The sequence below is a fragment of the Bubalus bubalis genome, chromosome 4 (genome assembly GCF_019923935.1).
Source record: "Bubalus bubalis isolate 160015118507 breed Murrah chromosome 4, NDDB_SH_1, whole genome shotgun sequence".
NCBI lineage: Eukaryota > Metazoa > Chordata > Mammalia > Artiodactyla > Bovidae > Bubalus > Bubalus bubalis.
The window spans coordinates 4,521,975-4,543,544 of NC_059160.1; the positions used below are offsets into that span (position 1 = coordinate 4,521,975).

The 21,570-nt window shown below is 57.7% G+C and overlaps 1 protein-coding gene across 3 annotated transcripts in view; it reads left to right on the forward strand.

The window, feature by feature from the left end:
• The window catches only part of PHF21B (PHD finger protein 21B), an 85,998-nt gene that overhangs the window by 54,014 nt on the left and 10,414 nt on the right, over positions 1–21,570 (forward strand). For all 3 annotated transcript variants that reach the window (XM_025282702.3, XM_044940777.2, XM_044940775.2), the window contains 4 exons: positions 12,559–12,651; positions 13,768–14,118; positions 15,536–15,676; positions 19,511–19,562. In XM_025282702.3, coding sequence (XP_025138487.3) covers positions 12,559–12,651; positions 13,768–14,118; positions 15,536–15,676; positions 19,511–19,562 — 637 coding nt within the window. The remainder of the gene's footprint in view (positions 1–12,558; positions 12,652–13,767; positions 14,119–15,535; positions 15,677–19,510; positions 19,563–21,570) is intronic.

Here is a 21,570-nt window from a genome sequence, read left to right on the forward strand (position 1 = left end):
CCGCCGACCACACGTGGAAATTAGATTTCCTAAATGACCGTCTATTTTCCCGAGGCCGGGGTCGGTGGTGGGAGGCAGCTAGGACGCGCCTGCAGATGGCGTCTTCCGTCACTGAGCTTGGTGTTGAAGGTGCATGGAGGTTGGTGGCGGCCTCTGGACCTGGGGGGCTGGGGAGCAGCTCTGGGGCCTCCTGTTGGGGGGACAGACACTACTGTGCCCCAAGTCGGGGGTAGCCGGGGAGCATGAGGTGAGGTGGCCGGGCAGTCCGTGGGGGCCAGGTGTTGGGGAATACAGGAGCCCAGCATGCTGCCTGCTTCTCACCCAGGCCCAGGAGGCAGCCCCTCTGTGCTGGGAAGGAAGTTACCCCTGTGCCTGCCTCCTGCAGTGCTGGACATGGACCCATGCCCCTCCTGCAGCCCTGGACACAAGCCCACATCCTTCCCTACAGGATTTGCTCCATCGTTCCAGGGGATGGTCAGGGGAAGGAGAGCTGGTGCAGGGTCTTCCCAGGGTGCCCGTGAGGCCGCAGCCGGAGCCCCTGGGTCCTCTGCACTGACACCACCCCACCCGTCTGTGCTCAGGGCTGAGGGGCGGCCTCCTCCTTAAGGCGCCTCATTAGAAGAGGCAGCCCCTTCACTGGGGACGGTGGTGGTGGGGGGAGCTTCCAGTCAGGGGCGGCCATCCAGGACTGCCTCCTCCCCATGACTCTGGACGTGTCCACAGGCAGAGCTGGGCAGCACGGGGGTGCCTCCTTCTCAAGACGCAGGTACCCAGAGTGCCCGAGTATGGGAAAAGGGGCCTTGACTGGCTCCAGCCTCCCCCACGTTAGGTTCTCAGACACAGCGCTGGTTTCCCAGTTGAGATGATGGGAGGTGGCCGTTCTCGCTGGCCTTGTGGACACCCCTCCACACCCCGGATCCTGTGTGGCTTCAGATGCTGCCGTCTGCGGGGACACGGCCAGTGTACTCCCCACCCCCGCACGCCCACCCCACACCTGCGGTTGCCAGGGACTCGGGGCTGTTCTTTTCCTGCGCTCTGAAGATCACAGCTCCTGATACTTAAGTCCACGATGCCATTTAGAGTGTGTATTTCCTACTAAATAGCATAAAATTACACCCTTTCAAGTTAATTAAACCACTTTGCCACGCTGGGGGCTGCTGAAAGGGTGTTTTAAATGTCAGCGCGGAGTAGCTGCATGTGTTCTCTGGGGCTCTCTGGTTAAGGATGGCCTTGCCTGTAAAGACCTCTTGGTTAAGTGGCCCCGGGCAGCCCGCCTCGGCCAGCCCCATGCGGTTGGGGTCACCGGGACCCAGCCTGGCCAGAGCGTCTGGGCCAGCAGCTGATCTCCCCGGGAGCACGCAGTCAACAGCTCTGCCTCGAGGTGGGCGTTTGCAGAGCCTCCTAACAGGGCTTCAGTAAATGACTCCCCTCGTGGGGCGTGAGGACGCAGGTTTTGGAAGAGGGTTCTTGTTTTAAAAAACCAGTGTTGCGGTCTCCTGAGAGACCCCGGGGTGTAGCCTCCTCTCCTCCAGGAGCTGCAGTGCCCTGGGGACCAGCCCTTGGAGCCCAGGAGGGAGCAGGATGCTCAGGGCAGGGGGGCCAGCGGGTGTGGGTGCCTGTGGGCAACAGCCTCGCAACTTTGGCCAGCCCCAGGAGGGGAGATCATCCTGGCCTCTGTGGCACATGGGCCACTTGGACACCTTGCCCCTCTAGGAGGCAGCTGGCGTGTCTCAAGAGGTGAAAATCCACTCCCAGAGGGCTCCCTGCCTGGCCCACAGTGGGCACCTCAGGTCCTGCCTGCACACAGCAGCTCCGCTTGACTGGCTACAGCAGCCAAGAGCCCTCCCAGGCTCCCAGTCAGTCTCAGGGAACAGCCAAGCTCAAGGTGGGGATCCAAGGCCCTGCTCGCATGGGGACACATGTGCGCTGGTTCACGCACTCGGGTGGCCGGGAGGTTTCCCGTCCCCTGAACATTCCCATCCATCCGTCCCCTGCAGACCGACCGTCGGCTCTTCCAGTTTTGCCCATCGAAGGCGCTGACTGGTGCCCGTGCATGTGAGCCCAGTGGCCCCGGGCATGCCCAGACGGGGACCTGCTGATCCTCACTGCATCAGGAGCCCCCGCGGCCCTCCCGCCAGCCCCGTCCCCCTGCAATCCTTGCCTCCCCCTCCCTGTCACCACACCTGGTCGCTGATGTGCGTGTGTGAGCCGGGGGACCCTGGCGTGAGTCACACCAGCGGATCAGGGCCAGGTGCCTCCCAGTGTCTGACCCTCTGGTCCCGGGAACAGGGGAGCCGGTTCTCGATGCCCCAGCTTCGGGGGTGAGGACAGGGTGCTTGATGTGACCCAGGCCAGCAGGGGAGTGGAATTCGAGTGCAGGTTGGTTGCCCACCCGCCCCCCCCCCCCCCCAACCAGGTAACTGGAGCTCCGGGTATGCGTTGGTTCCCAGCCATAGACATGGGACGTGGGCTGGGAGGAGACGGCAGAGGCGGGGGTGCCTTTCCCTGGGTTTTCACAGGCACCCCCAAAGGCCCCCTGACGGTCCTGTGTGGGCGAGCTCGGGGTTAGGGGAGGCGGGCCACGGGCTCGGGGGCGCCACTCGGGGCTGGCAGAGCTCGCCTCAGCACAGGGAAGGACGTCTCCGGCATTCCCGACGGTGATGGAGGCGGCAGTCGGATTTCATCTGCGAATAACAAGCTGGTTTTGCACAACTGTAAAGTGGTGCTTAGCTTATGTTAATGTTTACTGGCGCTCACGGATGTTGGAGCTCCGCTGTTCTCTTTGCCCCACGTCACAGCGGTTCCATAAAGATGCGAGGAAAATTGCAAGTTGGGAAGCTGCTTGGCCGCTGCAGAGCGGGCACTTGGCCACCTTCTCCGGGGCGCCCTTCATGCTTCTTGGGGGCCTGGGGCTGCTGCACCCCTTTCAGGCGGGAGCTTCACAGGGTGCAGAAAGCAGGGGCCCCCACTCTGGGCAGCTCAGTGCACACTTTCCTGGCCGGGAGGAGGGGAGGGGAAGCGAATGCTCCCTTCCACACAGTTCTCGAAGCCCCTGCAGAGCCGATGGTGAGCGTCCGGAGAGCGTCTGGGGCCACAGCTGCTCTGCCCTGACCCCAGGGCCCCCCACGAGCCTCCCAGACAAGGCTCGTCGAGGTCACAGGGACTGTGCCCGGACACAGGGCGCTTCCTCCTCCTGCCGGGAGCCCGGCTCCCAGGCGACTCCTGCTGTGTCCACGGCGCTGGCTGGAGCCCAGCCACCCGGGTCAGACGGAGGGGGCGGACAGACGGATGGACGTGTGCTATAAACAGCGTAGCCTCCTTCCTTGGGGACCGCCGCTGCAGTGCTGGGGTCTGAGCTCCATAAGGTCAGGCCCTCCCTGCCCAGCCCAGAGACTCTCTAGCGGCTGCCGGTCAGGCCGTGGGCACGCAGCTCCCAAGCCGTGCTCACTGGCCCCTCCTACGTCCTGAACTCTGAGTCCCAAACCCTCCCCTTTGGCTGAGAGTCTCAGCTCAGGGCTCAGCTCACATCACAAGGATGTGAGTGGGCATCTGAGCAGGGCGATGCGAGGGAGGGGCAGCAGCCCCCAGGATGAAGCCAGCAGACGGGTCTAAGGGGACGTTTAGAGGCTCAGGACACAGTGGCCCCAGAAATCCGCTCCCCCAACGCTGCAAGATGTCTGGCTTCGCACGAGGCAGCCAAGGGCTCAGGCCATGACGAGAGCCAGGTCCTGCCGTAGCTGGCCGCGTAACACCAGCCCCCATCTCATCCCTCGGTGTGGGGGTGGCGGAGGCCCAGCGGAATGTTCTTGCAACTGGGAAGGGAACTGGCAACACCTGCACGGCTCCCTATAGCCAAAGTGAGCTTCTGCTTCTCTTTCCTGGTGAGTGACGAGACAGAAGCCTCGGCCCAGCGCCTGCCCGAGCCAAGCTTGGACGAAAACGCTGCTGCTTGGACCCAGCGACAAGCCACTCCCAGGCACACGACCATATCCCCAGCTGCTCAGCATGCAGACCTCTCACGGGCGCCAATTTGGGGCTGAGCTTCTGGAAGTTTAGGTGGGGGAGATGACTGAAGGTGGCCAGCCCGGCAGCTGCTTTCCCTGGCCTGGAGTGCGGGCTTTCCCAGAGGAACTGGGAGCCACATCCTGGGGTGACCCTGGGGACACAGAGGACCTCCTCTTAACTCCTCAGCAAAGGGCAAATGCTCTGGGTCAGCAGTGGGGCTGCGGTGCCCTGTCCAGTCCCGGGGCCTCGGTGGATAGAGATGCGCTGTGGGCTGCCCCGGGGTGGCGGCGGGTGAGCCGCCTAAGGAGCTGCGTCCACCTTGTTCTCAACAAGAAACACGTTGTGTAGGCGTCGTTTCTTTAGGAGGGCTCCTCTCTCAGTGTTTCTAGAGTTCCATCCGTGTATCTGTATGGACGCCAACATGGTCTTCATACAGATGGAGAGAAACCCAGCTGTCCTGAGTGTGCCATGGCGGCGGCCTGGGGTGGGGCGCTCTGGAGACCAGGGGTGCTGAGCTGTGGTCGCCTGACCAGTCTGTTCCCTGCCCAGGACTGGGGGCCAGTTTCTGTGGCTTCATCACCACGCCCGTGCTGGTACTGCCCCCGCACAGAGGGGCCCTGGGACCCACGTGAGTGTCAGTCGCTCAGTCATGCCCGACTCTTTGCAGTCCCGTGAGCTGCCGCCCGCCAGGCTCCTCGGTCCATGGGATTCTCCGGGCAAGAATACACTGGAGTGGGTGGCCATTCCTTCTCCAGGAGATCTTCCTGACCCTGAGATCGAACCCGGGTCTCCCGCATTCCAGGCAGGTTCTTTACCGCCTGAGCCACTGCGGAAGCCTGGGACCCACACGGAGCACCGACAGCTATCACTCCCAAGTCCTCAGAAGCCCAATGAGAGGCAAAGGCCATGCTCCCATTTCTGTGATGGGGAAACTGAGTCCCAGGTCCCCCGGGAAGCCCTTGGGGGTGGGGGACGGGAGTGCAGGCTGCCCCCTCTCTGCAGGAGTCCTTCAGGAGGGACCTGGCCTAGCTGAACCCTCGTGTCCAGGACCTGGGAGCATCCTGCGGGAGCGGGCCTTTTACAGCCTTCCTCGGCTCCTCCCATCCCCACACTGAGCATCTCCTTGGCTGGGTGATTGTTTGAGGCTGAGTCATCCACAGCTCGGCCAGTCATCGTAGCCTCCCGACAGCGGACGGTTTACAGGCGCTCGGGGTCTGAGTGGGGTCAGTGGGTGAGGAGCCGGCGTGGCTTCCTGTGTGTCCTACACCCTGGCGTGGCCCGTTCGGGGCAGGGCAGGGCCCGGCCTTGCTGCAGAGGCACGTTCCTTCTCTTCTTATGGGCACCACCTGCTCTGGGCCAGCAAAACCCAGAAGAGACGTGAGCTTTCAGCTGACAGTCGCGTGCCCTTGGGGGAGAACGCCTTCAGCCTCTGGGCCCGTGTGGCTCCTTTGGTAAACCGAGGGGCCATTGAGCGATGCCCAGGTTCAGACACTCGCTTCACATTGTCCGGTTCTCTCGAGGGAGAGTGGAGCTCCCTTTGCAAGTCCCCTGAGCACCGACTTGGAAAGCGTCTCTCCTCCGGGTTCAGACTTTTTAAGATAGAAAAGCTCCCTGGACCCTGGTCCTGCAGCCTCTGAGCGGTGGCCTGTGGCCCTTTGTGCCCAGGGGGTGGGTCCTGACATGTAGGTGGGGGGGTCAGAGGGCAGGCGTGTCTCTCTGGAGACCGTGGGGAAGGACGGTCACTGCTGTTGGAGCTTGTGGGGTCGCTGAGCTCCGTCCCCTCCAGGTGTGGACAGGACCCCAGGGCCCTCTGGGAAACGGGGGTCGAGTGTCTGGGAGAAGGCAGTGCGAGACCACACGTGTGCTCACACAGCCATCCGCCCCACGTAGCATCCCCAGGAACCATTGCCGTGGCGAGCCCTCCCCGGTGCTATCACGTGAGAAGGCCCCTCTGTGAGGCCGGCCCTGCCGGTCCTGAGTGGGAATAAGAGGAGTTTTGAAAATAGCTTCTGATATCCCGAGTGCAACTGGAGGCAGGGTTGGGTCACCTCTGGGGCACCTGTCTGAGGGTTGGTGGTTTGGGTTTGGGGGATCAGGCTGGGGAAGGGCGTGTGGAAGCCCTGGGGTCTGTAGGAACCTCCCATGCACCCACCCACCATCCACTGGCCTCCCGAACTCGCACTCCAGGAAAGCCCTCTGTGCGGCCGGCATTGAATTGGAAACCTGTGAACATTTCCAGTTCGGGGTGGACGCTCACTGCAGGCCTCAGGAGGGGCCACACATGGCGTGCTTGGCCCAGGGCTGAGCTTGGTCTACCTGGTGCCTTCCTGCTCGCTATGACACGCCAACAGCCGTCCTGGGAGGGGGCGTGTGCGGTTGTCTTTGGTTGGAAGTTGTGGAAACTGAGGCACAGAGGGACTTAGGAGCCCCCACAGTGCTCAGGGTTGGAGGTTGAGTTCAGGGGCAAGGTCAGCCCTGAGTTGAGTCCTGTGAGTGAAGAAAGTTCTGGGAAAGGGCATCTGGGTGGGGTCTTAGAGGGTGCACGCTCCTCTCTCCCTCAGCCCCACCCTATGCACTCTGTCCCCCCGCACGGCTCACGGTGACCCCACCCTGCTCCTGCCCTCCTGCTGCCAGGAAAGAGGACTGAGTGCCCTGAGCCACCGCGCGTCCCAGGGTCCCTGTGTGCCCTCCGGTCCTGCTGCTTTCTGTCCCGCCGGCTGGGACTGCCAGTCTCCTGATCCATCCGGTCAGGGTCTGGGTGAGAGCTTCCAGTCCTGCCCAGCACCCCAGTTCCCAGGCCATGCAGGCTGCCTGGGGTTCAATGGGAGCCCCAGATGCAGACTGTCCCCAGACACTCCAGGGTCTGTCCCCTGATGTGGAGGAAGAGCTGTTGAAGTGAACACAGCAGGAAGCCTGGGACACCAGGCTCTGGTTTCCTTTTCTCTGTCCTCACACTTCCTCACGTTCCTGTACTTGCCTCTCGTCATTGCGGGGAGATGAGCACGTGTGCCCCATGTGAGAGACGGAGAGACCGATGCTGGAGAGCAGAGCGGACTTCCGCAGGTCGGCCCAACCAGAGAGGGGCCTCTGCAGGACCGGCTCCTGGACGGGTTGACCCCAAGGCCATCGCTGCTGGGGTGCCAGGCTGCGCCTCCCTCCCACGCTTGGCGTCCTGGTTCCAGGTGCCAACCCGGCTAGGTCTGACCCACTCCCTCTACGTGGCACTCACAGAGCCAAGAGTGCACCAGGCTCTGTGCGGACCTCAGGCGCCCACTCCCGTTAGTCCCCTGCCGCAGAAACACTCCCCGTCGTGGATGAGAAGACTGGGCACAGAGAGCTGGGGGCCACATGCGACTGGTGCCAGAGCCCGAGCCCAGCCCGCCCCGCCCAGGTACCGTCAGACACACCTGTCTGCTGGGCACCTCCTACCTGCCTCGGCCGGGACTGAGCTTGGCCGAGGTTTCCCAGGCTGCCCCGGGGACGCCACTGATGCAGGAAAACACATGAAGTTGTCTTTGACTTTTATGGCCCCTTTTTCCCTATTAAAATGCTTAAAGCCGTAACTGTCATCATAAGGAGCTCATTTATCTTGACCAGAGTGTGGCCATAAACTATCCGGGGCTGGTGGAATAGCCCCTGAGATGATTGTTTCTGCTGCTATCGATAAATTCCGACACGGAGCAGAAAGGTCAGCCCCTGCCAGATAAAATGGCTCTTCAGCTTGTTAATTAAAGGTTTATAAGGATGTGGAAGAGCGTGCTCTGGGCTGAGCCTTGGATCGAAGGGGAGCAGATACCTGGCGATGAGAGGATGGACAGGGCAGGAAGGGGGCTTTGGTGTTCCTGGAGGAAACCGCGGTTCCCGGAAACCTGCTCAGCAGCCCGTTTGGTAAACTCCTCCCCAAAGGCTAGGACTTCAGGCTTTGACTTAGGGAGTCAAAGCCTCCCTCCCTACCTCTCCTGCTCCCCTGGCACCCAGGACGCCCTGCAGAGTGCTCCCTGAAGAGTCAGAAGGCACCCCGAGTCCCAGGCAGTGGCGTAAACGTGGAGTCAGGCAATATTTTAGTTCGTGGAGTCAGCGGGTGGATGATCTTTATTCTGTGATCATCCCGCAGGTATTCAGTTTCCCCCGTGGCGGGTCGTGTTTCTTTCTTGCTCACCGAGTGTTTGAGAGTGAGGTCAAAGTAAAGCTCCCCTTGTCTCCCTCACCCTCTGACTCACCCCAACCTCGAGGGCTCTGCCCCTCCAGCCGCCTCTGCGCCTGCCTCCCCGTCGTGGTCCCCTCCCCCAGGTCCCTTTCTGGTTGTGGATTTCTCAGCACGTGGACAGAAGTCATGGGTGTGTCTCAGGTCAGGAGAGAGGGCTGAGCACCGACCTGCGGTGAAGACGTAGAACCACGGACACGGAGCAAAAGAGGAACCCAGAGAGGAATCCATACAGAAACACAGGACGCATGTGCCCAAGTGGACGCCAGAGACTCAGATAGCCGATGCAGTAACACACTCAGAATCAGACGCACGGCCAGCCTCACGCCTTCCCGTGCAGATACGCACGGACTGGAAAAACATACAGATGGCACGCAGCGCTCGCCTGGATGGCTTGTTCAGGGATCTTAGCCAGAAGGGAGTCCCTAGGGAAAGCAGCTTTGTGCCTGTTCTCTGGCTTCTGTGGGTGTTGGGCATGGACTTGTCCTTGTGGTCCTGAGGCCCTGGGGTCTTAGTGCAGGAACCCCTGCTTCCAGGGGGCAGCACGGCCCCACTCTAGTGCCCATGTGGGCCTTTTGCTGCAGAACCTACTGGAGGGACAGGCTGCTTTCTTCTCGGCCTGCAGTCCCCAGGTTGGCAGAATCCCCTGGGAGTTTATTTAATCAAATGGTGCTCCCTTTGTGCCTGCCACTCACCTGTGCAGCTCTGGACCGGGGCCCAGGGGTTGACAGCAGACAGACTCCACAGGTGATGCTGAATGAAACAGCAGGTCCAGGGGCAGCTGAGGGCACCGCCTTCTATGTGCATCCCTCTGCGAAAGGCAGGCAGAATCTTTAAGACATGGGCATTGGGCAGGGCTCGCTACACTGTGCTGGAGAGGGAAAAACGGCACGGTGGATTGAGACGTTCCCTCATAGAGTGACCGCGTTTGCTTGGATTCTCTCTGCGTTGCGTATAAAGCTCTATTCCAGCAAATGTCCACGGTGAATTTCCAGTTAAGTGTGGATAATTCGGCTCCATGCAGAGAGGCGGGCAGCTGGCTGGAAGGACATAAACCTCAGAGCTTTGTCCATTTGGGGCAGGTGGGAAGTTCCAGAGGAGGGAGGAACCACCCCATTATAACCAGGAGAAGCAGCTCTGTGGGTTGTGGGGCTTCTGTCATCTCATCTGGGGAAGGATGATACTCCTTCCAGGGACAGAGAGCTTTAAGGGGGCAAATAGGGAAGGGAGTTTATTTTTAGCAGTTTTGTTAGAATAATATATACAATAAAGTGTTATATTTAAAAAGTGCAAGATGTTTGACATAGGCATCCATCTGCGAGACCACCACTAGAATCAAGATAGAAAACACACCCTTGACCCTCAGAAGTTTCCCTAGGCCTTTGTAGTCCCTTCCTTTCATCCCCCATCTCGATACAATCTCTGATCCCTTTAGATGAGTTTGCATTTCCTGGAATTTCATGTAAATGACATCATACAATAGTATGTGCTCCCTTTTTTGGCTCCTTTCGTTCAGCAAAACCACTTTGAGACTCGTCCATGCTGTGCATATCAGTTGCTCATTCCTCATTCCTTCTTTGTTGCTGAGTAATATTCCGTTGTGTGGATATGCCACGGTTTGCTCATCTGTGGGCCTGTTGTGGGCCTGTTGATGAACATCTGGGCTGTTTGCAGTAGTGCTGCTGGGAATGTTCCGGAACAAGCCTCTGGATGGCCATGTGCTCTCATTTCCCTTGAGAGCTGCTGGGAATGTTCCGGAACAAGCCTCTGGATGGCCATGTGCTCTCATTTCCCTTGAGAGCTGCTGGGAATGTTCCGGAACAAGCCTCTGGATGGCCATGTGCTCTCATTTCCCTTGAGAGCTGCTGGGAATGTTCCGGAACAAGCCTCTGGATGGCCATGTGCTCTCATTTCCCTTGAGTAGTGTCTAGAGGCAGAATATTTTAGTTGGGATTGCTGCAACAAAAACACCATCAACTTGGGGGCTTAAACAACAGACGTATTTCTCAGAGTTCTGGAGGCTGGGAAGCCCAAGATCAAGGTGCAGGTTGATCTGGTTTGCGGTGCAAACCCTCTTCCCGATTTGCAGATGGATGTCACCTTTGTCCATTTCAGCTGCGAGAACAAAATGCCACAGGCTGGGTGGTTCTTGTACACATAAACTTACTGGGACTTCCTTGGCAGTCTGGTGGTTAAGACTCTGCCCTTCCAGTGTGGGAGGCTTGTGTTCCATCCCTGATCAGGGAAGTAAGATCCCACATGCCACACAGTGCAGCCAAAACTGAAAAAAAAAAAAAACAAAACGAAACAAGTGTTTTTATGAATGAGTGTTAAACTTCACCAGGTGCCTTTGAGACATCCAGTGAAGATGATATTAAAAAGAAAAAAAGAAGGAAAAGCTTATTGCTCACAGTTCTAGAGGTCCGTAGTTGGAGAGCAGAGTGCCAACATGGCCAGGTGAGGGCTTTTTCCGGCTGCAGACCTCTTGCCTGGGGGAAGGGGCTAGCGTCGCTGCAGCCTCTTTTATAGGCACGAATCCCATTCATTTCATCAGGATTCCACCCTCCTGGCTGAAGCACCTCCCAAAAGCCTTGCCTTCTAACACCATCGCTTCGAGCATTAGAATTTGAACAAGTGAATTTTAAGGGGACGCTAATATTCAAAGGTCTTCCCCGGTGTCTCAGATAGTGAAGAATCCACCTGCAATGCAGGAGACCAGGGTTCGATCCCTGGGTTGAGAAGATCCCTGGAGAAGGGAATGGCTGTTGCTGTTAAGTCGCTTCAGTCGTGTCCAACTCTGTGTGACCCCATAGACTGCAGCCCACCAGGCTCCCCTGTCCCTGGCATTCTCCAGGCAAGAACACGGGCGTGGGTTGCCATTTCCTTCTCCAATGCATGAAAGTGAAAAGTGAAAGTAAAGTTGCTCAGTCGTGTCTGACTCTTAGCGACCCCATGGACTGCAGCTTACCAGGCTCCTCCATCCATGGGATTTTCCAGGGTTGAGAAGATCCCTGGAGAAACGAATGGTTACCCACTCCCATATTCTTGCCTGGAGAATCCCATGAACAGAGGAGCCTGCCAGGCTTCAGTCCATGGGGTCACAAAGAGTCAGATATGACTGAGTGACTAACACTTTCACTTTCAACATTCAAACCACGGCAGACTCCTTGCTGTGTCCTCACGTGGCAGAGACAGGAAGGAAACCCTCTCAAATCTGTCCTTATGAGGGTGCTAATTCTGGAGCTCTTATCTAGACCATCTCTAATTCCTGAAACTGAGGGGGGGAAAGGGAACGAAGCCTTTTAAAATGTTCTTATTTCAGTTGTTATTTACAATTAGTTTTATGTTGTGACATCTGATTCAAGACTAGGTTTAGAAAAGAAGCTAGATCTCTTATTGTGTCTGTCTGAAGGGCTTCCCAGGTGGCTCAGAGGTAAAGAATCCGCCTGCCAACGCAGGAGGTGCAGGGGGTGTGGGTTTGATCCCCGAGTTGGAAAGATCCCCTAGAGGAGGTGATCACAACCCTCTCCAGTATTTTTGCCTGGAGAATCCCATGGACAGAGGAGCGGGGAGGGCTGCAGTCCATGCGGTCTCATGAGTCAGATATGACTGCGTGAGCATGCACAATCCCATCAAGAGGCCTCCACCTTCATAACCTGGTCACTCTCAAAGGCTCCAACCGTGAAAGCATCACACTGAGGGTTAGTGTTTTGACACGCGTGTTCCAGGGGACACCAACATTCAGTCCATAGCAATACACATATATTTAACTTTTTACAAAACTGTCAGACTGTTCCAGTGTGGTTATACCAGTTTATGTCCCCAAGAGTGGTGGTCGGACTGTGTCCCGTCCTCACCAGCCCTGGACTCGGCCAGCTGTTCTTGTCGTGGCCCTCTGAATGGGTGTGTAGTGGTATCTTACTATTGTTTAATTTGCACTTCTCTAATAACTCATGATATTTAGTATCTTTTCAGTAGCTTATTTCTTTTCAGTAGCTTATTTCTTTAGTGATCTGTTCTGTTCAAATCAGTTTTTAATTGGGTTGTTTGTTTTCTGATTAGTGCGTTTGGGCAGTTCTTTCATGTATTCTGGGTACAAGTCTTTTATCAGATAGGTGATTGGCAAAGTGGTTTTTTCCCCTTGTCCATGGCTCATTTTTCATTCTCTTAAAAACTGTCTTTCCACCTTCAGTTGTTTTTGAAGTTCAGTTGATTAATTTCTTCTTATGTGGACTGTATCTTTGGTGTTGTATCCCAGACCCTGTGCCTGAACCACAGCCCCCAGATTTCCTCCCGTGCCGCGTCCCGGCGCCCCGCCCCATCTGAGTGCTGCCCCCGCTGTCTTCCAGGCTTTGGGAGCCGTCACTGCGGTGCCTGTCACCGGCCCTCAGGTCAGCTCCTTGCAGAGGTTGGCCGGGCAAGGAGCAGCACTGCTACCTCAGGTAAGCGGCCTGCGGCGGGTGTCTGTCTGTCTGTCTGTCCACAGCCCCTCAGCACTGAGGTTTTAGGTGCAACCACAAGGGAGTCCCTTTCCTCTCCTGCCTCCTCTGCCCACCCTCCAGAGGAGACATTTGGACTAGACCCCATTTTTCACACACTAAAGAACTGAGAAATCAGTTTAGTGGGTCATGACCAGGAATTTTTTTTTTTTTTAATGGAATAAACTATGCTTCACTAGAATAGAGCAGACGCATCAGAAACACTGTTTTGTGGGCAGTTTGTTTCCGGACTGGATCACGATGTAATGAAGACTTTTGAGTATGGGCCACGGTTAAGAAAAGCGTGAGACACTCTGGACGAGACGCTGGGCCAGGTGCCCCCGGCTCCAGTCTGGGGCCCCCGAGACTGGGCTCAGCACTTTGGACCAGTCAACTGACCTCCAACCTTCCTGGGCGGAATCTCCTCTTCTGCAGAGGGGGTGTTGCCAGTGCCTCCCCGGCCTTGAGGGCTGAATCGGGACATAAGAGCCTTTGTAGCTGGGCCAGGTCTGGAGCAGAAGCCTGCTGGTGGGGACTCAGCTTAGTGGGGTGCCTGCTGCTGAGCCGCGAGGGGCTGCCAGCTGCCCAGGTGACGCCGGCTCCTGCCTGTCCTGGGGCTGCAGGCTGCATAGACGCCCTCAGCCGGAGCCCAGTGAGGGTCAGGGGCCCTGGGCCCTCTTGTCCTGTGCAGCCCCTCTGAATGCCCATCTGTACTGAACTCACCAGGATCCTGTCCCCAGCAGGCTCAGATTCCAGGAAGGGGACAGACAAAAGTCAAGATGCTGTGAACCCAGAGTGACTGGCCTGAGTTAGGATTCCCAGGGTGCTGTGGGAATAGCACCTCATAGCCTGCCTGAGGGTCAAGGAGGGCTTCCTGGAGGAAGTGGTACTGGAAGCAGGTCCCCAGTCTCTACACCACCATCCCCTCTCCTCTAACACCGGGTCTCTGAGCCAGGTCACGTCCCTGCCCCTGCTCTGGAGTCTTCCTAAGTCCTGGCTCTGCTCAGGACTGCTCTTTGGCCAGGCCTGTCAGCATCCCGCCTCTCTGTCTGACCATGTTCCCGTCCCTCCCTTCCCCAGGTTAGGCCAAAGACTCTGATCCCAGACAGCCTCCCCATCACCCCGGGCCGGGACCGGCCACCCAAGCAGCCCCCAACGTTCCAGAAGGCCACCGTGGTCAGTATCAAGAACCCCAGCCCCGCGCTCCCCACCGCCAACAACACCGTGAGCCATGTGCCAGCGCCCGGCAGCCAGCCGCGGACCCTGCCCGAGCCCGCCGCCGTCAGCTCTCCTCTGAGCGGCGCCGGGGTGGCCTACGCCATCATCTCCACCGCCCCCAGCAATGCCGCCGCCATGGCCCCCAGTGCCGCTGTGTCCGTGGTCAGCGACAGCGTCAAAGTCCAGCCCCTCCTCATCAGCGCTGACAACAAGGTGAGGGAAGGCTCCCCGTGGGGCCAGGTGAAGGGGGGCTGGGCAGCGTGAGTGACCAAATGGCGGAATGATCGCGTGGCCAAGTGAATGGATGCAGTGAGGGCAGAGGAGTAAATGAACAGTGAGACTGAACGAATCAGTAAGGAAATGGATGGGGGTGGGGTTATAAATGAATGAATGAGTCGGTGGTAGGATAAATGGTGTATGAAAGAGGGATCAAGTGAATGAATCGGTGTGGGAAGAAGGTGGGGTGCAAAGGGAGTGAGTACATGAGTGGAAGACTATGTGGCTAGGGACTTTCCAGGTGGTCCAGGGGTTGAGACTCCTTGACTCTACTGCAAGGGGCACGGGTTCGATCCCTGGTCAGAATCTAAGATCCCGCATGCCTTGCAGTGTGCACCCCCTCCCAAAAAAGGAAAAAAAAAGACCGTGTGGCTAAATGAATCGATACCCATGGGAAAAGAATAATGCCTCGACGGATGAAGTATTTCATTCATAAGAATAATTAACTAGCTAATAAAATGTGTGGCCGAGTGGGTGACTGGAAGAGTCCCTGCTGATGCAGGGAGGGAGTTGAGGACTTTTTAGGCCCTGGTTGCCTCCTCTGTGATTTCCCTCTCCTCATTCCTCTATGATCCTGCAATTCCAGGCTGCATGCCCGAAGGGGGTGGACACACTTGGCCCCGGTTCTGCAGCCCTGCCTGTGGGGGCCCCTCCAGCACCCCTCCACCCTGTAGGCTCCCCCCTCACCCCTCCATCCCAAAGTCCTTGCCCATGGGGCCCCTCCAACTCCCTCTCACCCCTCCACCCTATAATCTGCCTTTGGGGCCCCTCCAGCTCCCCCTCACCCCTCCACCCCATAGTCCCTGCCCGTGGGGCCCCTCCAGCTCCCCCTCACCCCTCCACCCTGTAGTCCCTGCCCGTGGGGCCCCTCCAGCTCCCCCTCACCCCTCCACCCCATAGTCCCTGCCTGTGGGGCCCCTCCAGCTCCCTCTCACCCCTCCACCCCATAGTCCCTGCCCGTGGGGCCCCTCCAGCTCCCCCTCACCCCTCCACCCTGTAGTCCCTGCCCGCAGGGCCCCTCCAGCCCCCACCGTCACCCCTCCACCCTGTAGTCCCTGCCCGCGGGGCCCCTCCAGCCCCCACCGTCACCCCTCCACCCTGTAGTCCCTGCCTGTGGGGCCCCTCCAGTCCCCCGTCACCCCTCCACCCTGTAGTCCCTGCCCGTGGGGCCCCTCCAGCCCCCCCACCCCTCCACCCCGTAGTCTCTGCCTGTAGGTCCCCTCCATCCCCCCTCACCCCTCCACCCTGTAGTCCCTGCCCATGGGGCCCCTCCAGCCCTCCTCACCCCTCCACCCTGTAGTCCCTGCCCATGGGGCCCCTCCAGCCCCCCTCACCCCTCCACCCCATATTCCAGGTCATCATCATTCAGTCTCAAGTGCAGCCGCAGCCCGAGAATACCACAGAGTCGCGGGCGCCCACGGAGGAGCCGTCTCGGGGGGCTCAGGCCAGCAACAAGAGGAAGGAAGAGCGGCCCTCGAGCCAGGAGAACCCCGAGGTGGGTGGCGGTGGTGTAGGGGCCGCTGTAGGACGTGCCCCGCAGGGGCTGGGGCAGAGACTGGCCGCGTGAGCTGAGGTCCCGCTGTTGCGTGTCCCAGACTTGCTGGCTGAGGGGCCGTGTGGGGCAGTGCTGAGCTCCGACCCTGGCCCAGTCTGCCTGGCTTGCCCTCCCAGTGCCGTGGGGGGAGGGCATCATGTCTGCTTCCTCGTCTGTAAGATGGGAGGGGTGAGTCTGCCTTCCCAGCAGCATTGTTGGGAGGATCCCACGGTCTGTGTCCGCTGGGGTCCCGAAAGTGCGCCTGGGCGCTGCTGGCTGTTACCCCGCACCCCCGAGCCCGGCTGTCCCCCCATCCCGTCCCCCTGTCCTCAGGACCCCTGGTCCAGGAACAGCCCTGCTCTTGGCAGCACGTGACTCTGAAGCAGTCCTGCCCCTCCCTCCACCCCACTGTTCCTGAACGACTGAAGGCAGCCCAGGAGGCCCCTGCAGGCCCTAAAAGTCAGCTGTTTACTGAACTTTTGGTCACAGCAGGCGGTGTCCTTGTGTTCCTGCCGGCATCCTCAGCTGTCCTGGGCCAAAATCACCCCCTCTGGGCCTTTTTCCCTGTGACTGCCCCTACCTGGCCCCCGTTCCTCTCCCTACTGACTGTTTTGTCTTACAAGATCACCTTCAGAAACCATCTCCTCCAGGCAGCCTTCCCTGACCGCCTACCACCAACAGATCCCCCTGGGCTCCTCCAGCTCCTGTTGAGTCTTTTTATCAGAGCGCTGTCATCTAAAGAAGTCATTCATCCATTCATCCAGTCACTTATTTGCCAATCACATCTCAGCCTTTGCCGCAGGCCAGGCTCTGGGCTGAGGATGGGGACAGTGAGACTAGGCAGATGTAGTTAGTCCAGGCTCGAGGACGCTCACTCCTACTGCCAGACACAGGCATGGCCATTCGGACTTGAACCTGGGTTAGAATAAATGGCAGGTGTCGTCAGAGAATTACAAATTCTGAGCTGTGGGAGATCCAGGGAGAAGGAGGGCTTCCCAGATGGTGCTAGTGGTAAAAAACCCGCCTGCCAATGCAGGAGAAATCAAGAACTGCGGGTGTGATCCCTGGGTCAGGAAGATCTCCTGGAGGAGGGCACGGCAACCCACTCCAGTATTCTTGTGTGGAGAATCCCATGGACAGAGGAGCCTGGCGGGCTACAATCTGTGGGATCGCAAAGAGTCAGACATGACCAAAGCGACTTAACACACAGGGAGAGGGAGAAGGCCTTGGAGGGGAGGGGTGTGACCACAGAGATGGGAACAGAGAGGGTTTCAGGAAAAGGACGAGTGGCATGTCAGCTGGAGGACACTGCCTAGGCAGTCACGCAGACATGGGGAGAGGACTCAGCACACCTGGAAAATCAGCCGGTCTCTTTGGACCCTGGGTAGCACGTGTGGGTGAGAATTTCTAGATGTTGTTCTTCAGTCACTCAGTTGTGTCCAACTCTTTGCGACCCCATGGACTGCAGCACGCCAGGCTTCCCTGTCCTTCACCATCTCCTGAAGTTTGCTCAAACTCGTCCACTGAGTCAATGATGCTACTGAGAACTTCTCAACATGGGGTTCAAGATGGACATCGGAGGCTGATTCTGGAAGACTTGGATGCAGGTGGCCAAGGAGGAACTTCATTCCTTGGGTAGTAGGGAGCCATGGAATGTCTTTGAGCAGGAGAGTGACTTAGTTATTGCCCTTTGACACATCCAGAAAGCCTGCTGGGAATTGGTAGAGTGGACTACTCACCAAGGTTGAGATGCAGCCAGTCTGCTCTGTGGCTTCAGGCCCAATCTTGTCTCAAGAGAGACAGTCCATTGTATTTGGTGGTAATGAATGAGCACCCACTGTATGCGAGGTGGGGCTGAGGGGCCAGCTCACAGCTCAAGCTCCCATGAGCACCCTTCTGTCCTCCGATGGGGTTCTCTGCACCCTTAATATTCAGGAAGGTTTTCTGGGTGGCTTCTCTTTGTTCTTTCAAAGTATATCTTCGTCAATTATTGTGCATTTATACAATTAGTATAATTACATCTAACTACATAATTAGCGTAAATACATGTAATGACTTAAATAGAACTTGCAATTACAACACGTCCTGGTGTAAAAATCCTTATTAAAGTTGCTTTTAGAAGAAGGCTGGGAGCTGTTGTGTTGCATAGACGCAGGCTTCCCAGTGGCCTTTGAACCTGTTTGTGAAGAACCTAAGTCAAGAGTGCTGGAGACCAGAGCAGCAGCTGCCCCAGAAATGTGCCCAGATGCACCAGTCACGGACTCAGGGGGCCGGGGGTGGGCGTGGATTGGGGCTAAAGAGACACCGACGGGCTGGTAAGGCACCGCTGCGTGGTGGCTTCCGGGGCAGTGGCTGTTGAGGTACCAGTGTCTGTACACCCGCATGCACACTTTCTTTGGAGCCCATGGCTGCCTGTGAGATGAGCTGGGCTCAGGAACACGATGCGACAGCACCCTCACAAGGCATCGAAGGGACCCGGGGCAGTAACACCCCGCTTCCCTGCCGAGCGACCCTCCACCAGTAACTGCGCTTCCTCCCCTGCTCGCCCACATCCTCCCAGCCGCTCTGCAAAGTGGATGGGGCAGAAACGACAGCGTTCACTGGACAGACGAGGAGACGGGCTCAGAGAGGTCGGCGTGTCCACGGTCACCGGGCTGTGCGCTCAGCCGGGACAGACCCTGGACGCCTGGCTTCTGCCCCAGGCTCGGCGGATTCCATCCTGTCTCAGAGTCCCTGGCTTCTTCAGGACAGAGCCTGGCCTTTTCTGTGCTATTCGTTTCCCTGGCCTCGGGCAGCATCTGACCAAGCTGGTCACTCCTAGATTAGTCTCTCACATTAGTTTGAGGCACTCTCACATTAGTGCCTCATGGAATGGCAGCTAGAGTAGGAGTCCTGGCCCCATTCCAGCCTGGCCCCAGCCCTGGCCACAGCCCCAGCCCTAGACATAGCCTCAGCCCTGGCCACAGCTCAACCCCAGCCCTGGCCACACCCCCAGCCCCAGCCCAGGCCACACCCCAGGTCACACCCCCAGCCCCAGCCCCCTAGGCCACACCCCCAGCCCCCCTAGGCCACACCCCCAGCCACTGCCTGGGCCACACCCCCAGCCCCCTAGGCCACACCCCCAGCCCTAGCCCAGGCCACACCCCCAGCCACAGCTGGGCCACCTGTCTGGGCAAGACCGAAGCACACAGATGCTCCTTCCCTCTCCGCCACCCCTGCTGCCACAGCCCTCGCCCCTGCCTCCCCTCTACCCAGGCTCCCAGCCCCTAGATGGTTCCTCCCTGCAGCTAGAAGGATCTTTCTACAATTCACCAGAAATAACCAAGTCACCACCCCTTGTTTTTAAAACCGTTTTTCAGCTTTATCGAGATGTCATTGGCATATAGCCTTGCGTGGGTCTAAGGTGCATAGTGATTTGAGACGCGTGTATTTTGCAACAGGGGCACCACAGTAATTGCGGTTAGCGTGTCCACTGTTACCCATTGTTACGTTACCCATTGTTACCTCCATGGTTATTTGTTTTTGTGTGATGAACACTTACTTTTCAAATCTGCTCTCAGCAGCCTTCACACTTACGGTACGGTACCGTTGGCTCTAGTGACGATGCTGTACATTATTTATCGTACAACTGGAAATTTGTAGTTTGTGATTACCGTCACAACCCAGAGGAGCTAAGGAGACAGGAGGACTCACGTCTTGTGGGATCCTGGAACAGCAAAAGAGCATTAGATAAAAAACTAAGGAAACCCCCAAATAGAAAAGCTGGGTTAACCCTTCTCTGTTGCCTTTCCTCAGAAAATCGCCTTCATGGTGGCGCTGGGCCTGGTGACGACAGAGCACTTGGAAGGTGAGCACCCTCGCGGTGGGGCTGGGCCTGGCTGCCGGGTGGGTGGGTCAGGTGGCTGACTTGGCATCAGACAGAAGCAGTGGGTCTCAGATTCTTGGTCAGATGTGACCCACCTTCCACGAGATCGGTGCTGAGTGCCTGGTTGTCATCACTGAGACCAAGGAGCCCACCCACTCTCCCGGCTTGATTCTGCACAGAACCCTCTGTGTGTCAGTGGAGGGACTTTGTGGGTTCTCTGCCCCCCAGTTGGAGGCAGCACCGTGAAGTGATAAGATCGGGGTGCCCAGCTCTGCCATGACTGACGGCTCAAGCTTGGGCAAGTCACCCAGCCCCTCTGGGCCTTAGTTTCTCCATCTATAAAATGGGATAATAGCCAACTCTTCCTCCTGGGATTGTTGGATAGAACGAAGAGGAGCAGCAGCCACCTTCTCTTCTGTCAAGTTGACCTGTGGACTCATGTCTGCCCCCAGACCGGTCGGTGGAAACCAGCACGTTGAATAGACAGATCATCGTGACACTATGGATGCCGTTTGACTTTACTGATGAGAGCAGTTGCAGATGAGCTCTGTGCATCGTCATGGAATCTCAGGGCGGAGCCTGGTGGGCTGCAGTCCATGGGGTCGCTAAGAGTCGGACACAACTGAGCGACTTCACTTTCACTTTTCACTTTCATGCATTGGAGAAGGAAATGGCAACCCACTCCAGTGTTCTTGCCTGGAGAATCCCAGGGATGGCGGAGCCTGGTGGGCTGCCGTCTATGGGGTCGCACAGAGTCGGACACGACTGAAGCGACCTAGCAGCAGCAGCAGCAGCAGCAGAAAGCATAAAGCCAACTGTCTTGTGGCACGTGTGGGGAAGCGGAGGCCAGAGACATTGATTCACTTGCTCAAGGTCACACAGCTAGTCACTATCAGGCCCAGGATGGCATCCATGTCTCCTGACTCGTGACCCAGAGTGTTTTTCCATGATTCCGGCCTCACTGCTAAAGACATTTTATAAAGTGAGAACACCCCTGCACCTCAGGGAGACCTGGATTCAGGAAGGAAAGCTAGATTGCTCTTCCTCCTTAAAATTGAGGGACGGGAGGGAGTGAATTGAATACCCCAGCGCCCGAGGCACTGACCAGCTCTCATCTCAGGTGAAGGTTGTTTCCAGGACAGCACTGAAGCCGGGGGAGGGAAGGGCCTTGACCAGACCACCCCATGCACGGCTGAGTCAAACATGCCCTGGAGGTGGGTCCAGGCCTTTCCACGGCCACCTCCCCTTGTGTTCCCTGGGTCTGACTTGGTCTCTGGCAGCAGCTGGGGTGTAGGTGGTGGGAAGGGACAGGGGCATGGTCCAGCCACTCAGATACACTGCTACATGGACCTGACCCCCGTGGGGATGTCCCATGCGAGCACCCCTCCTCTCATGGCCCTCCTGCCTTCTTGGAACGAGTTCTGTTCATGTCTGAATCCTCCTGCTTGAACTTGAGTGTAGGGAATCGGGCTGTGCGTGGCGGCCTTTGAGAGCCATTTCTGCTCTGTCTTTGGAGCCGTGGAGGCAGCCTGGGGTGGTAGAACTGGCCCGAACAGTCATGTCAGAAGTCCGGTGTTCAAGTCTTGGCCATGCTGCTTGGAGCTGGGCTACCTTGGGCCAACTTCTTCCCAACTCGGAACCTCAGTTTCTTCATCTACGACTTGAGGAAAACCACTTCCTTGGACTTGGACTTCGCAGGGTTGTCATGGCAACTGAGCTAAAAGCACTCTGCGAATCCATTTGCGATTGTTATAATTTGTATAAACAGTCCTCATTTTGCAAACTCTGCTCCCTCCTGCCCATGATACCCAAATATTTTTTTATTTGTGTTTATTTGGATCCTAACTTCTGCAGAGGGTCTGAGGTGCCTTACGGGAAACACAAATAATATTGGGACAGTTTCAAAGAAGAAATCAGATCCGAGAAACAAAGACTAGGATATAATGTCAAAACAGCTACAGACGGAGAGACAGGGCCCACCTGGCAGTCA